The sequence below is a fragment of the Cyprinus carpio genome, chromosome A12, assembly GCF_018340385.1.
Source record: "Cyprinus carpio isolate SPL01 chromosome A12, ASM1834038v1, whole genome shotgun sequence".
NCBI lineage: Eukaryota > Metazoa > Chordata > Actinopteri > Cypriniformes > Cyprinidae > Cyprinus > Cyprinus carpio.
Window position 1 is genome coordinate 26971031 of NC_056583.1, and position 14798 is coordinate 26985828.

The 14798-nt window shown below is 36.1% G+C and overlaps 1 protein-coding gene across 1 annotated transcript in view; it reads right to left on the reverse strand.

Moving 5' to 3' along the window:
* Positions 1–14798, reverse strand: part of LOC122147072 (ankyrin repeat and fibronectin type-III domain-containing protein 1-like) — a 66907-nt gene that overhangs the window by 27998 nt on the left and 24111 nt on the right. The window contains 3 exon segments of the mRNA XM_042768089.1: positions 495–687; positions 3604–3732; positions 12224–12261. Coding sequence (XP_042624023.1) covers positions 495–687; positions 3604–3732; positions 12224–12261 — 360 coding nt within the window.

Sequence of the window (14798 nt, forward strand, 5' to 3'; positions counted from 1 at the left end):
CATGGGTTTGATCTACAACCTCACAATTACTAGCACAGATCTGTAACCAGGCATGCACCAGAAACTACTAGTACCCCAATCAATGAATGCAATAATGATTAATAATTAAAATGTGAATTCATACATCTAATCTTGCAGCCACAGCAGCTGAGTTTCTGTTCTTCAATTGTGAGTTAAAAATCCATGTATGTAAACATATGGAGGCATCGAGGGTGAAAGATGTATTCGGGCACTTGAGTCAACAAGATGATTGCTAGATCTAGCTGTATATAATCAGTGACATTTGTGTAAGCTCTGAGAGTATGGCACAGCGCTGACAGTCTCATGGGCACCCGAAATGTCATTCCAGTTTTAAGCATGTCATGTGTAAGGTCAAAGTGAATGTTAATATCAATTCATTCTACAGTTTATAAATGTAAATGTTGGCTAATGTCAGCTTTTTATTATAAGAAAATTGTGAATTATTGATTTTTTTTAATTTCCAAGATACTCACAGATACTTTGCGGATACGGTCAGGTCGACCAAAAAAGTAGGCATCCTCAAAGGAGGAGTGGCTTCCCTTGAGCTTCTCTGAGAGGTTTCGGTAGAGGCGCTTTGCAGCACTGGGGGAGGCAGGACCCACCCCCTTCTTACCCTGCGTCAGCTGCAGGTTCTGCATCTGTTGGGTCATACTAACGGAGAAGTTCCTGTGGAGTTGAGAAGGGAAAGAGAACAGACAAAACACATTTAGGTGTGATGACTGTTACATCAGTGCTGTTAAGGGGGTGCACTCAAAATAAATTCATAGCATCTGTTTCTGTATGCAATTTATGACTAATATCTGAGTCAGCAGTGTCTTGGTGACAGATGGCCACTGGATAGTCATTAATTCCTCAGCTCAAGCAAAAAGCTACCTGCAAAATAACTGCATACTGATGCACAGGTATTTTATTTTGAAAAGAAAAAGCAAATATGTGACATCTAAAATGTCACTATTGTCCGAAAGTTGCATTTTTTTTTAAATAAATTAATACTTTTATTCAGCAAGGATGCATTAAATTTATCAAAAATGACATTTACAGTGCTACAAAAGATTTCTATTTCAAATCAATGCTGTTGTTTTTAATGTAATCATTTAAAAAAAATCCTGATATTTTTTTTTTAAAACTGAGATAAAAAAAAAAGTTTTAAACTGAGATAATATGAAATGTTTCTTGAGCATCGAATCTGCTCTTTTTATCATGTGACTTTTAAGAGTAAGGGTTGATGAAAATCCAGATTTGCCTTCAAAAGGAATCAAATACATTTTAAAATAGTAAATAGTTATTTTAAATATTTCACAATGTGTCTACTTTTACTGTATTTTGTATCAAATAAATAAAAAAGCTTTGAGCATAAAATATTTCATAGGCATAAACTTCATTCCATCAAAAGATTTTAAAGGGGTCATATAATGTTGCTAAAATGAACATTATTATATATTATATATAATATATTATATATTTGTGTATTTGGTGTAATGCAATGTGTTTATGCGGTTTAAGGTTAAAAAAAAAACATTATTTTCCACATAATGTACATTATGTGTTGCTCCTCTATACCGCCTGTCTGAAACTTTTTTACAAAGCTCATCGTTTTGAAAAGTGAGGTGTACGCTGATGGCCAGCTATCCAGTGCGCTGTGATTGGCCAAATACCTCAAGAGTGTAACGGAAATGTTACGCCCCTTACACCTCAAGGTAGGTAGACAAGACAAAAACAATAAAACCAATTATAAAAGAGGCATTTGTTGCATCCAGTGGGGACATAAGACACAGAAGAGACTGTTGACAAAGGAATTGTTGAATAAAGTCATTATTTTTTTTTTTTTTTTTTTCGATTATGTGATTGTGTTCGCTTCGTTTAATATAGATTGGATTTCTGATGGCAGAAGGAGTATTCTGACCACGATTTTCATACCTTTTATGGACCTTGACACTGTTATTTACTTGGCAGTCTATGGGCAGTCACAGGCATCCCGGTTTTCATCCAAAATATCTTAAATTGTGTTCCGAAGACGAACGAAGCTTTTACGGGTTAGGAACGACATGGGGGTAAGTGATTAATGGCAAAATTTTCATTTTGGGGTGGAGTATCCCTTTAACTTTTAAAATATAAAGAATATCTCTTTGGATTTGAGACTTTAGTTTTTGCAACTTTACAGATCTTCTTTATGCACCAAGCGCTTGTAACACTCCAAAGGAAAAGAAAAATTTTTAATCACATCATATGACCCCTTTAATAAAAAAAATAAAAAATAAAATAATTTCATGGCATTATTAGTCAACATCAAAACTGATATCACTCAATGATCCATAACAGACAATTTTATTAACAGTGGCAGCCAGGCCAAACTGATCTAACTGCAAATCATACATATTTTACAAGGTGGCTAATTCGTACGACCTCACTAGTACAAATTTGTATGATTTGTAAAAAATCTACCATATTTTATGAGGTGGCAAATTTGTAGGAATTCAGTACCCCTAACACTGTCCCTAAATCTACAGAATCAATCCTTACAGAAATCATACAAAAAATTGTATGAGTTAGCCACCTTGCAAAATACATATGAATTGGTCATGAGATATCGTTGGCCAGACCGTGGCCATCACTGCTGGACAACATAGTCTGGTTATCAAGGATATCCTCAATGTTCTTATACTATAATGAAATCCTCCAGGAAATCAATTAATTCTGAGCTAAGCATAACAGTAAACCTAGACAGTGAATTTATAGTAGCTGTTGAGAGAATCCAATTTATTAAAAAAAGCATCATTTGCTACATCCCAAAAATGTATATATTTGTAAAAGAATATTCTGAACATTGTTCTTATTTCTGATCTTCAACACCTAGTAAGTTATCTGCAGTTCATGTAACCACAGACAAGTAGCACCTCTATATCAACCATCAATCACTCCATGACGTGTAAAAACAATTCATATAAATGCCTGAATAAAAGACAATATCTGCTACATTTGTCAAAACATCTGGTGTAAGTACACACTATCTGAACAGAGCATAAAAACAATGCTGTTGCAAAAGTAAATGAGAAATTGAAGCACTCATTATTCCAAAAAAAAAAAAAAACATAATAATAATAATAATAATAATCTCGCAATGACATCAAATTTGTCCTTAATTGACATTCTCCTTAAAAGCTATGGAACCGTAGGGGATCAATGTGTTATTTCTCATCCCAGCGGTCTATAATCCTGTCAGACATGACATTAAGGCAGTGTCCTGTTTTTTTTTTTCTTTTTTCTTATGCGCAGTTTTGAGTGTGAAAACACCTACTCAGTGCACTAATAATATTGCACTCTGCAGTGCCAGAGTGAAGCCTCTGACACCAGTGTGTAATCGAGTGAACAAAGTGAGAGGTCGAATCAGAGTGGTGCTCTAAGGTTATGCCTTGAATCCAATTAAGCCAATCAAAAAATGAAAAGGCAGCTGCCAGGATGACTGAGAAGCACCTGTGGGAAGCAGCAGCGGGGTGATGGGTAATTTTAGCAACACTTAAGGGGGGAATCGTACTGTGAGGAAAAGTACACTTGAAGTAAGAGTGAAAAAGCTGCTCAACTCACCTGTCCAAGCTCTGAGAGCTTCCCGCAGTGCCAGAGAGGAGGAAGAGGGGTCTGAAATCCTTAATCAGCGCAGCATCTCTCTGCCTCTGGTTGAGTCTCTGAGCCAGTCGGGAAATCCTACTTTCAGATCTGATGAGAGAAAGTCCGGTAAGAGGTGGGACAGTGTTTGATTCAGGGCACTGGAAGAGGGAAAGGGTCAAAACAGACACCCCTGCTCTGGAGTCGCCCGGAGTACCAGGTGTTCACCGGAGCTCTCCTCTTCACGAGCATCTCACCGCGGTGTTGGCAGGCTAATGTGCGGTGAGAGGAGAGGAGATGGAGGGGGGGAGGGAGAGGGAGAGAGAGGGAGAGAGAGAAAGAGAGAGGGAGGGGGAGGGGGAAAGAGGGGCATTCTGCAGGAGCTAGGATGGGCGACACAGAGACAACAAAAGCATATAGGCGTTTAACGCGAGAATCCACTGAGCATGCCCAAAGCACGCTGTGCAAGCGATGGGGGGGGACCTGTTGTTCCAGTTGTCTCATTCTGCCTCTTATCTGCAGAAACAGGCATCTAATCCCCAACATAACAACAATCTGGAGTTCTGACTGTCATGAGTGGACCTGAGCTGGATCCACAGGTGATTTGCCTCCCATGTACACACATTTGCGGTTTCAAACCCTAGTGAGCTGTCTGTCTACAGTATTTTAAGACATCACAGGAGGGCTGTCCCAAAAGATAGGCAGCATAATTATTAAGATTATGTTTTGCCCCCTCTGGATGCATTTTATACTAAGGAGCAGAACCGACCACAAGTTTTCATCAGATTCTTGGAAAAGAGATGAATCCACAGGTCATAGCCTCTGACCACACACACTATTATTTAAAGAAAAATATAAAAATAATTATAGAAATAATACAAAATATAAATTAAAAATATAATATATATATATATATATATATATATATATATATATATATATATTATATATATATATATATATATATATATAAAATCATAAATAAACTTTTACTTTTAACTTGACAAAGGTATTCAAATGAGAGATAAAGGCCTGTGTTCTTTAATAAATCTTATGAATATATGCCAACATTAAAGACAATATTTTATATTTTATAGTAAATGTTTTATTACTTTACAAATGATAATAATATTTTATAATAATTTTGCATATTATATAATTATATTTATTGAATATACATTTATATAATTTATTTATAATTATAAATGTATATTTACAATTAAAAATATACTTCTACTCTTTATATTTCTGAAAAAAAAAAGTTTGAATAATCATGAATATATGCAGACATTAAACAGCTTTAATTTAATTAGTTGTATTTTATTTTATTATATGTATATATATATATATATATATATATATATATATATATATATATATATATATATATATATACACACATACACACACACAAACACACACAAAAGAACCAACTGCCTATGTAGGCAGTATGCAGTGAGGCAGTTCAAACCAGTAAACATGAATCACAGAAGCAATCTGATGAAAACTCAAATGTGGCTAGTTGAACTCTTCATTTTAAAATGTGGCCACAGGGCAAAATGCATAATGCTCCAACTTAATTGAGGCATACTCAAACTAAAACATGTCCTAATTTCCTCTCGTTGATGATGTTGTTATAATAATGATCAGAACATTATGAAAAAAGGTTGTTTGTGTCTTTGTATTTGTGAAGACCCTTAGGTTTTAAAGCAATATTGAGAATGAGTGCTCAATCACTGCATGTAATGCTTTTAATCCATTAATACTGACTTAATAGCTGGAATGCTTGACTGTGTGTTTAGTGCCCTGGTGCACAAAAGCATGCCCTGATTTTTATTGTCTCCAAAGGCCAATGGAAATTTACAGTTCCATTTACCAGCAGAGGAGATTTCTAAGACTTTTTAGAAGTAATACTACTGTAGCTTTTCGAGATGAAACCTGAATTGGACTACAAAAAAAAAAAAAAATCCTTTTCCTGTGGGAGGATGTGCTCAGATTCATTGTAATTCTACTCTGTCTATAGTCGCGACATGGTGTGAAATGGGTCCCCGGGGAAAAGGAATATTATACTAATATGGCTTATCTCTCCACCTACTTGCGTATTAGTGAATGCATTAATTTCTCAGAGAATAGCTCAAGCCATTTGTTTCTCATGCAAATGGTCATTGAACACAGAAGTGCTAACGGCAGTCCTTCACCGTAGTTGTAGATGGATTGAAGTTACCCAACCAATCCAGTTGGAGATAAAAACAAGTTTGAGGAAAGAAAAGGGGATGATTCACACGACCACATGGACAGACAAGACATTTTCCTACAACACTCTTACCTACCTCTCCAGTGCAACCACATAACATCCTGTGTTAATTAAATCGAAAACATCTAAGAAGAGAAAAGACACCTTAAAGAAGAAATGAGGAGATACAGAGAAGAAAACAATAAGGTGATGGAAAAAGGTGAATGGAAATGGCTGCAATTTGACAAGGGTATTCAGCTAAATGATTTAGGGCTGTGTTCTTTATTTAAGCCAATGAATATATGCCAACATGAAAGACAGCTTCAATTGTTCCATATCTAACATAAAACTTATGAGGTGCAGCCAGTGATGCTGCAATTTACTGGGTTCCTCAATTTGTCAACTGTTTTTTTATTTTATTTTTTAGGTTTTGATAATTCACGAACGAAGTCAATGGTCAAGTACCTAATAAACAATGTTAATATGTTATGCTCACTTTTAGATAAGAAATAAATTGAAACATTAAAGGGCTCATATGATGCTGCTAAAAAGAACATTATTTTGTGTATTTGGTGTAATGCAATGTGTTTATGCGGTTTAAGGTTCAAAAAACACATTATTTTCCATATAATGTACATTATTGTTTTTCCTCTATGCCCCGCCTGTCTGAAATGCATCGATTTTTACAAAGCTCATTATTCTGAAAAGCGAGGTGTGCTCTGATTGGCCAGCTATCCAGTGCATTGTGATTGTCCGAATGCCTCAAGCGTGTGACGGAAATGTTATGCCCCTTAACATGCTATGCTGTCTCCCAGGCCAGAAGTACGAGACTCAGTCCAGCTGCTCTACTCGTGCACATCCCATCATCGGTTCTCTTTTAGAAGTTCAGTCAATGTACTTGTAGGAGTAACTGAATAACTCAGGATATTGGTTTATTTCGCGTCAGAGGGAGTGTAAGGCACGTTTATAAACCGAATAACGTAATTTGTGGATTAGTGCGTACTAGAGAAGTGAACCGTTTCAAACGATTCAGTTCCATTTGGTGAACTGGTTCGACCGTTCACTAAGAACATCTGGTTAAATAGAAAGATTAGTTTGCAATCCGGACATCACTAGATGAGACAAAACCAATAAAACTCATTACAAACGAGGCATTTGTTGCATCCAGTGGGGCCATAATTACTTATTATAATGACTTATACTGTCTTTTTACGCGTTGCGTTGTGTATCGTTCTGCGTAAACAAAACCATGTCTGCATTTGTGATCTGAGAAACAACAAACAAAAAACACTACTCTACTGCTAAAAACTCACGCTTGAATCATCACTGGCAAATTATTTAAATATAAAAACATACTACAGGCTGTGAGTCAGCACCACCACACTGTCCTTGCGAAGTTTGAACTGCCCAACTTTATAGAAACAGCCGTTCTGCCACAGACACATTGCAGGCTACTGGTTCAGCAAACAGTCCTCATTCTCCATAAAATCTGAATATTGAGGTTCAGCTATTCCGGAACATTGTTAAAATACAACTTAACCATTGATTTCTAGTCATGTCCTCTTTTGGAAGGCCAAACAAAGTAGTTTCGCTTTCGCAACGAAACACACAGCGACTCCATAACATAGTTTTGTGAAAGGTATGATTATATACTGTAATAAATCGGTAAACAGTATTGTACGCTGTAAAAAATTATTGTTGATAAAAAAGACCTTTAGATTTTACGGATCTAAAAAATACTGAAATACTGAAATAATGTAAAATGTAACATTAAAATTTGTATCTTGTAAAATATAATTTTTAATTCAATGTGTTACTTGCCATTTCTTAGGAATTATTTGTGAAATTCACTAGCAATTAATAAAAGTGAGTTTATGAGTGAAATTATAAATCCTACAACAATTTTTTTAGCGTATATTATATTATAATATAGTATGATATAACTTATTATAAAATAATATGTTTTATATACATACACTACCTAATATTGTACCCGTTTAATGTAGAAAACAGCAATTTCCACGTAGGGCTCGCTGCAGACCAAAAGATCCAGGGGGTGTGGTTGGATCCACATCTAGGAGGTGGAGATGGGTAGGTTTAGGGATCAGGGGTAGGTTTAGGTAAATGTAAGGTGGGAGTGGTTGGATCTAGATCCAACCATGCCCCCTGGATCTTGTGGTCTGCAGCGAGATGCTTCTCGCAATTTCAGACACAGCTAAACTTGAAAAAAAAGTTAATAAAATGAATTCATATACTAATGCTTTAATACTAACTCTCAACACAAGCTTTCAAGAACTAAAACTGTCTCACACGCAATACTCAAAGTATATATTCTTAAATGACACCAGATATGTACACCAGGGATAAGGGGTCGGCCTCTTTAAGAGGGAACTGCGTCAAAACAGTTCAAAAATAATGGCAAACATTCAGAAGAACATTTTCCATGAGGGGAGAACAAAGCTGTTTCCATAGCTGCAGCTTAAAAGCAAAGCTCTCATCGTCTTGCATGCGAGCATTCAGGGGACACAAGCTTAATGAAAACTGACACTAATGGTACAGCGAGATATCCGTGTCATCGGTTCCTATCAGTAGAAATCCTTGAAAGGGTATTAGAAAAAAAAAATTACAATAAAATAAAGCATCATTGAGCACCATTCAGCCCAAGGCAATCTCTAATAAGGAGTAAATAAATAAATTTAATATTTCTTGAATGTTTACTGCTACTTTTGCACAGTGATATTGCATCCCGTGGCCTACAGGAATATCTCTGTGCAACATTACGCTTTATAAACTCAATTCCTCATGTTTTGCAGCACTGGGACAAAGAAACAAATTTACAAAAGCAAGACAAATAACTCTGTCAACATCTAGTGGCTCTGTTAAAAAGGGCTTCGTTTCTTTCTAATGTCAGGAGTAATGTTGTTCAAAGTACCGATGTTGGTACCAGTCGGTACTAAAATGTTAAAAATGGACGATACCAGCATTTCCCGCTAGCATTTTGAATTCTTAAACAGCTCTGATTGGCAATTGTGTTCAACAGACATACAGTATCTGTTGAGCACCTGAACACAATGGCCAATCAGAGCTGTTCAAGAATCTGCTCAACAGTGCTCAAAATGCTAGCGGGAAATGCTGGTATCATCACATTTTCAAAATTTCAGTACTGACATCGGTAATTTTGATAACACCAGTCAAGAGGAAGTTAAAAGTGATACTAGAAGGAAACAATGAGGAAACCAGGCCAGCTAGTAATAGTACATAAGCACAGGTGTAGGATGACTGAAAGCACAAAAGGAAGGTGTGAAAACAAGTAGAACCAGTGATGGAAATGGAAGGAGATAAAGAAAAGACACTCTTCGTTCCTATTGCTTGAAGCGTGAAACAGCGTTGAGTACTCGTGGAACTTCATGTGAAGTTGTAGCTATCACAAAACCACTTCTAAACTCATGTCACCTCCAACCTGATCCAGTCGTCTCACATTGCAGCTGCTTCCAGATATTTCTTGTCTCATGGAAAGGCAAGAAACCTGCAGAAGGGGGGCTATGAGAGGAGCGAACACATAGCCAATCAGAAGGCAGTATACCAAGTCACGACGGCGTGAAAGAGCAAGCGTTCTCTTCTCAGCAGGCTTTTGTGTGCGGCTCCTCTCCGGAGCTCAAGGCTAAGTCTTCCATTTGCATGGCAGGCAAAACAAAGGCCACGGCAACAGCTCTGCGACACACATCTCATCGGGGGTATGAGCTGGGATGCTTGGTTTCTATTAGCATTTTGTTCAAAAAATACAAATACTGTTTACTGGCAGGCAAATCCACAATATCATGCACTGATTCCTCAGGCGAAGAGCAAACCATATGTAGGATGGCGATTAGTCTCAAAACAGCTACTGGAATGAACAGAAAAAGTGGGAAGTTGATACTAGAGCCAAAATCAAGCTCCAAGAACTTGTAGAGTGAATTATCAACTGTCTGCAAGATTTTATACATGAAAACACTGATGTTTGAGAAGCTTAATGGGTAGTGTACCACACTAGCAACGTTAAGATCATTAGTTTGATTCCAATGAATGTGATTCTAATCAAATGAACAGCTTGACCAAAAATGAAATTACTGTACTTACTCCAAACCTGATATTAGAAGAACACTGGGAACCAAGCAACAAGTTGGAACCCACTGACTTCCAATTTTTAGACAAGGAGATTCTGAGACAATTCGCAAAATATCTGCTTTTATATTCCACAGAAGTCATACAAGTTTGGAACGACACAAAGGAGACAATTGCAACTGCAATTTGAAGGTGCCCACTGCATGCAACACAATATGATAAACTTTAGTTTATCAAACTGTGACTGTGTTTAAATAACTGAATTTATTAAGCTAAACTATTGGCACACGATTAAGGACTCTGTGATTCAGTCCTTCAGCGTATAAAAGTCAAGTGCCATATAAAGCTTATATAAACATTAAAGAGATCTTTATGTAACCCTCCTTAACAAATTCGAGTGTTACCTCTACTGTATGTGTGGGCAACATGGATTTCTGTGTCCCAAGTTAATGTGAGTCAGCCGAAACTATAATTCAGAACAATTTGTGTCAGTGAAAGTACAACTCATCCTGAGAACAACCTGGACTCTTCTTTTTTTGGCACAAAATTCAGACATCAAATGCAGTGTTTCAACTGGTAGCGTCACTTTAAAGTCTCCTGTGTCATGAGCGGGGAACATCCATCAGTGAGAAGTGAGCCAGAGACTGCCTCGACTGACCGAGCATAAATCAAGCAGCTGACAACTGGTCCTGATGTTATCATTGTTCATAGGAAGCGAATAGATGATTGTGACGTTCAAACTTTTATTTTTGCCTGTGAGGTCATCTGCTGTTTCAAAGATAGAGTCGTATTTTTAGACCAAAATAATGACAGACTTAATTTGTAATTTGTACAATGCTCTAGTATTAGTATAAAATTCTGTCAATATTTACTCACTTTCATGACTTTCAAATCCAGTATGACTTTCTTTTCATGGTGGAACACAAAAGGAGTTCAAGCTGTTCTTCTCCATACAATGAAAGTGAATGGTGGCCACAGCTTTTTCCACCGAGTTTTTTTTTTCACAAAGAAATGATGACAGAGTTTTCATTTAGGGTCAACTGTCACTTTCACTCTTAATAACATAACTGCACAGCTACAAAAGCTATTGTGTACATGCGTTATGGAATACAGCAGCATCAGAACATCTTTGTAATAAAGTCTAAATAATTTTAATCATTAAACTGCGAAACAATGCAGTGTATCAACACCACACTGTTGCAGCACTTATCTCTGGAATGAAAGCCAAAGGACTTGATTATGTCTTCCTGAGGGTTAAATGCGGCTTCCATTGAGTTGATCTCCATGGCAACGCTACTAGTGCCATATTTCTTAATGGATACCATGGGCTCCACTGATTCAGACTGCAGGCAGCACGGTTTCTCACCAAGGGGGAAGCATTCAGAACAGTTTCCCTCTGCAGCTATTAGACGTGTGCATGCAAACAGACTATTACCCAAACAAACTGACAGGTTAGGGATTTTAAAACCTCATAAGAGGCTCTTCTGGTTGTAGAAAATGTATTGTTGTGTTGAGCTGAGTACGATGCTTGATTGTAAAAATAAAACTACATCAAAAAGAATGGCAAACACATATAACGCTATTACACAGTGGGAATTGCCACAGAACCCAAGCATTGTTTTTGCTCATGAACAAATAGCAACAGTTAAATTAATGAATATATACATTATCAAACAGTAAATGCTGCAGATAGCTTAGTCAAGTTGAGATGTCAAAAAGCAAACCTTCATGAAGTTTCATCTGAGCAGATGACCAGAGCAGCCAATAATAGTGCATATAACACTCTCAGATATTGGCTGCTACCGAGTAATGGTTTCTATGCCTTAACAAACCCCCCACGGATTCATATTGATAAAACCAATAGCTTTGAAACATGCTCCTCTGTGCATTCTGATTGGATTAAAAATGTCAGTGAATAACAACGGATAACTGATAAGAAGCACAAAATAAACATTTATAAATGTCTTCTGTGATAACAAGACCTTCTGATATCTTGGTTCTGAAGTCGGAACATGTCTAAACCAGAAATACAGAATTTCACAGCCTTGCATTAATTAATTAATAACGAGTTCATACCGAGCTCATTAGGCAACTGTAGTTACACTTCATCATATTCATGAGTTTCATCAAGTGTGTCAGTTTTGAGAACAATATTTGATAGGGCCATCATTAGTTCAACATCTGTTCATTGTCTTTATCTTTTCCCTTTTCATTTCTGACAACTGCATGGAGTTTTAGAAGGTGAAGGATATAAAATAAACCACTTACTTTTTATGGGTTTCGTATCTGCCAGTGGCTCCAAGACTCTGCAAAATTAAATAAACAAAACAGTACAACTTTAAACATCATTTGTATTAACAGTAATTATAAATTAACCTTGATTAATTCTAAATTAATCAGTATCTTATCTGAAACTTACTCAAAGGTTCAAAACTAGTTTTTTTGTTTAAAAACTAGTTATATAAATAGTTTTGTTTAAAAACTGTCACTTTTATACTTTTGCTTAGAAAGTAAATCGCATGTTACGTAATTATGAACTTTTCCAAACTAATACTAGATTGTAAAAGTATTGAATTACCCATAAGTCAAATAAAGGCAACATGACAAAAATGCATGAAACTACAGTGCCTGAATTACTAGTCTAGAATTCCACAGCAGACACAGGATGCGTAAAACAGATGTTTAAATATGGCCCCTCGTTGCTTACACAAGGTGAGTTAATGATATTAACACTCTCTACTACTACAATGCAAAACAGAAATATTCAATCTTCTAATTACACCGTAATCCACGCAGACACCAAAGCACTTCTGTTACCAGAAACTGTCCTCACGCTTGGGAATGGCACTCTCACTGTTGTCATAGCAACTTTCGAGAATATGTTTTGAAAATTACCTTTCCTGTAGATGTGCATATCCTTTCATCTGACATCTAACGCCATGTACAAGTGCTGAAAACGGTTCACATCGATCAGCTACCGATGCATGAAACTCACACGAAGTGAAACGTATCATAAGTATTATTACGGGTGAAGTACACAAAAATAGATTTATACAATGCTTGACCTGTTACAGCATACAGTACTTTGTTCTTTATGTGGTCTTTGTTATTTTGAACAATGAGAATGCAATGGAACGATATAAGACTCTGCAAAAGAGAAGGTGAAGAGAAGGACTACAATAGTACTAATAAAAGTAGCTGAAAAACACAATAAAAGCACCACAAAATGCTTTTACTGCATTACTACTATTGATTGTACTGTATTACTTTTGGAGCAAAATAAAAATGCTAAACCTTAAAAAGTCTTAATCTATTACATTTCAGTAGTTTTCAATAAATAGCATGCAAATATACTCCTAAAAGTAAAGATTTTAAAAGGGAGTTTTTGCAATGAAGCCGTAGAACCACTAATTTTGTTTTTCCAGAGAACCTTTCAGTTCTTAAAAAAATCTATTTTTTCTTGGAGTACAATGTAAAGAACATTTTAAAAATCTAAAGAACTTACAAAGAACCTTTTGTGTAATGGAAAGGTTCCATGAATGTTAAAAGGTTCTTCATGTAAATATCAACACCAATAAAGACTATTGTCTGTTTGTTGACACTTTAAGGTAAATGGTGTTCAATACCCAGAAATGGTGTCAAAGTAAAAATAAATGCTCTTTAAACACAGAGAAGAGAAGTTGCTTCCTCATTTCTAAAGTCCAGTCACACACCACTCATTCCTTGGTACCCTCTGTTTTAACTGCATAATTTGTTCAAAGACACCAACCCTTAAAAAGTTAATTCGAAGTTAATTCTCATGAAAGGAGTCCTTAATTAGTTTAATATGAAACGGAAGCAGGAACGCAAGGCAATCAGCCTTTTTAAATAACCAAACAAAAGAAATGAGCAATTAAGAAATAATTATCTGTAGACCTGTAAAGTCTGTGTACAGCAATATCTGATGTGCTTGTGCCTCTGGATGTTAAAAATACAATTTCAATCAATATCTGCACAAAAATAGCATCATATCATACTGATATAAAAAGAAATGTAAAAAAATACTACACTGTCCAGAATGTTCTTCTGATTAAAATTGACAGAAGGCTCAATAGCCATGAGCCTCTTTCTCCTGAACAAAGAAAAACATATTTTCACATACTGAAAGAACATGTCTTACAGTATATGATGTGACTCACTGAGATGTTCAAAACGAGCTGAATCAATTTCTATTGATGATGACACATTTGCCACAGTGTGTGGTACACAATGTTCTATTCCAAACCCAGCAGCGTCTGTGACTGAAGTCATGCTTCCTAACAAAGCTCATAGCGTGAAGAGTAGTGAATATATCCAAGAGGGACTGAGTCCCCCATAAATGCTGCTTATCTGCTCGCATAGCGTCTTGATGAGATCAGCTTGAGATGAATGACAATGATCATTAAGAGTGTAATTGTGTGAAACAAACTGACTTCCAATTCCCTAACATTTCCATAAACTATGCTTGCTGGCAGGTTAGATGTTTCACACATACTGTAAATGCTGAATATCTGATATAAGGTGTATACACAAAATCATACAAAACTTGGCTAGAAAGAATGAGACTAACCACTTGTAGAAATGGGAGTAATTCTCAGTATTGCACTTGTAAGTCACACCTTTTTGGATCAGAAATCTCTTTTTAGACAACACATTCGGTATATCACAACATGGTCACATTAAAAATATATATCATATATACATCAGATATCAAGATAATAAAAAGATAAAGTTTAAGTTTAAATGAAAATCCTAATGTTTAAATTAAACCTATGCTATACTGCATGCACATTGGCAGACTGATCCTGAAAAAAAACTAATTTTT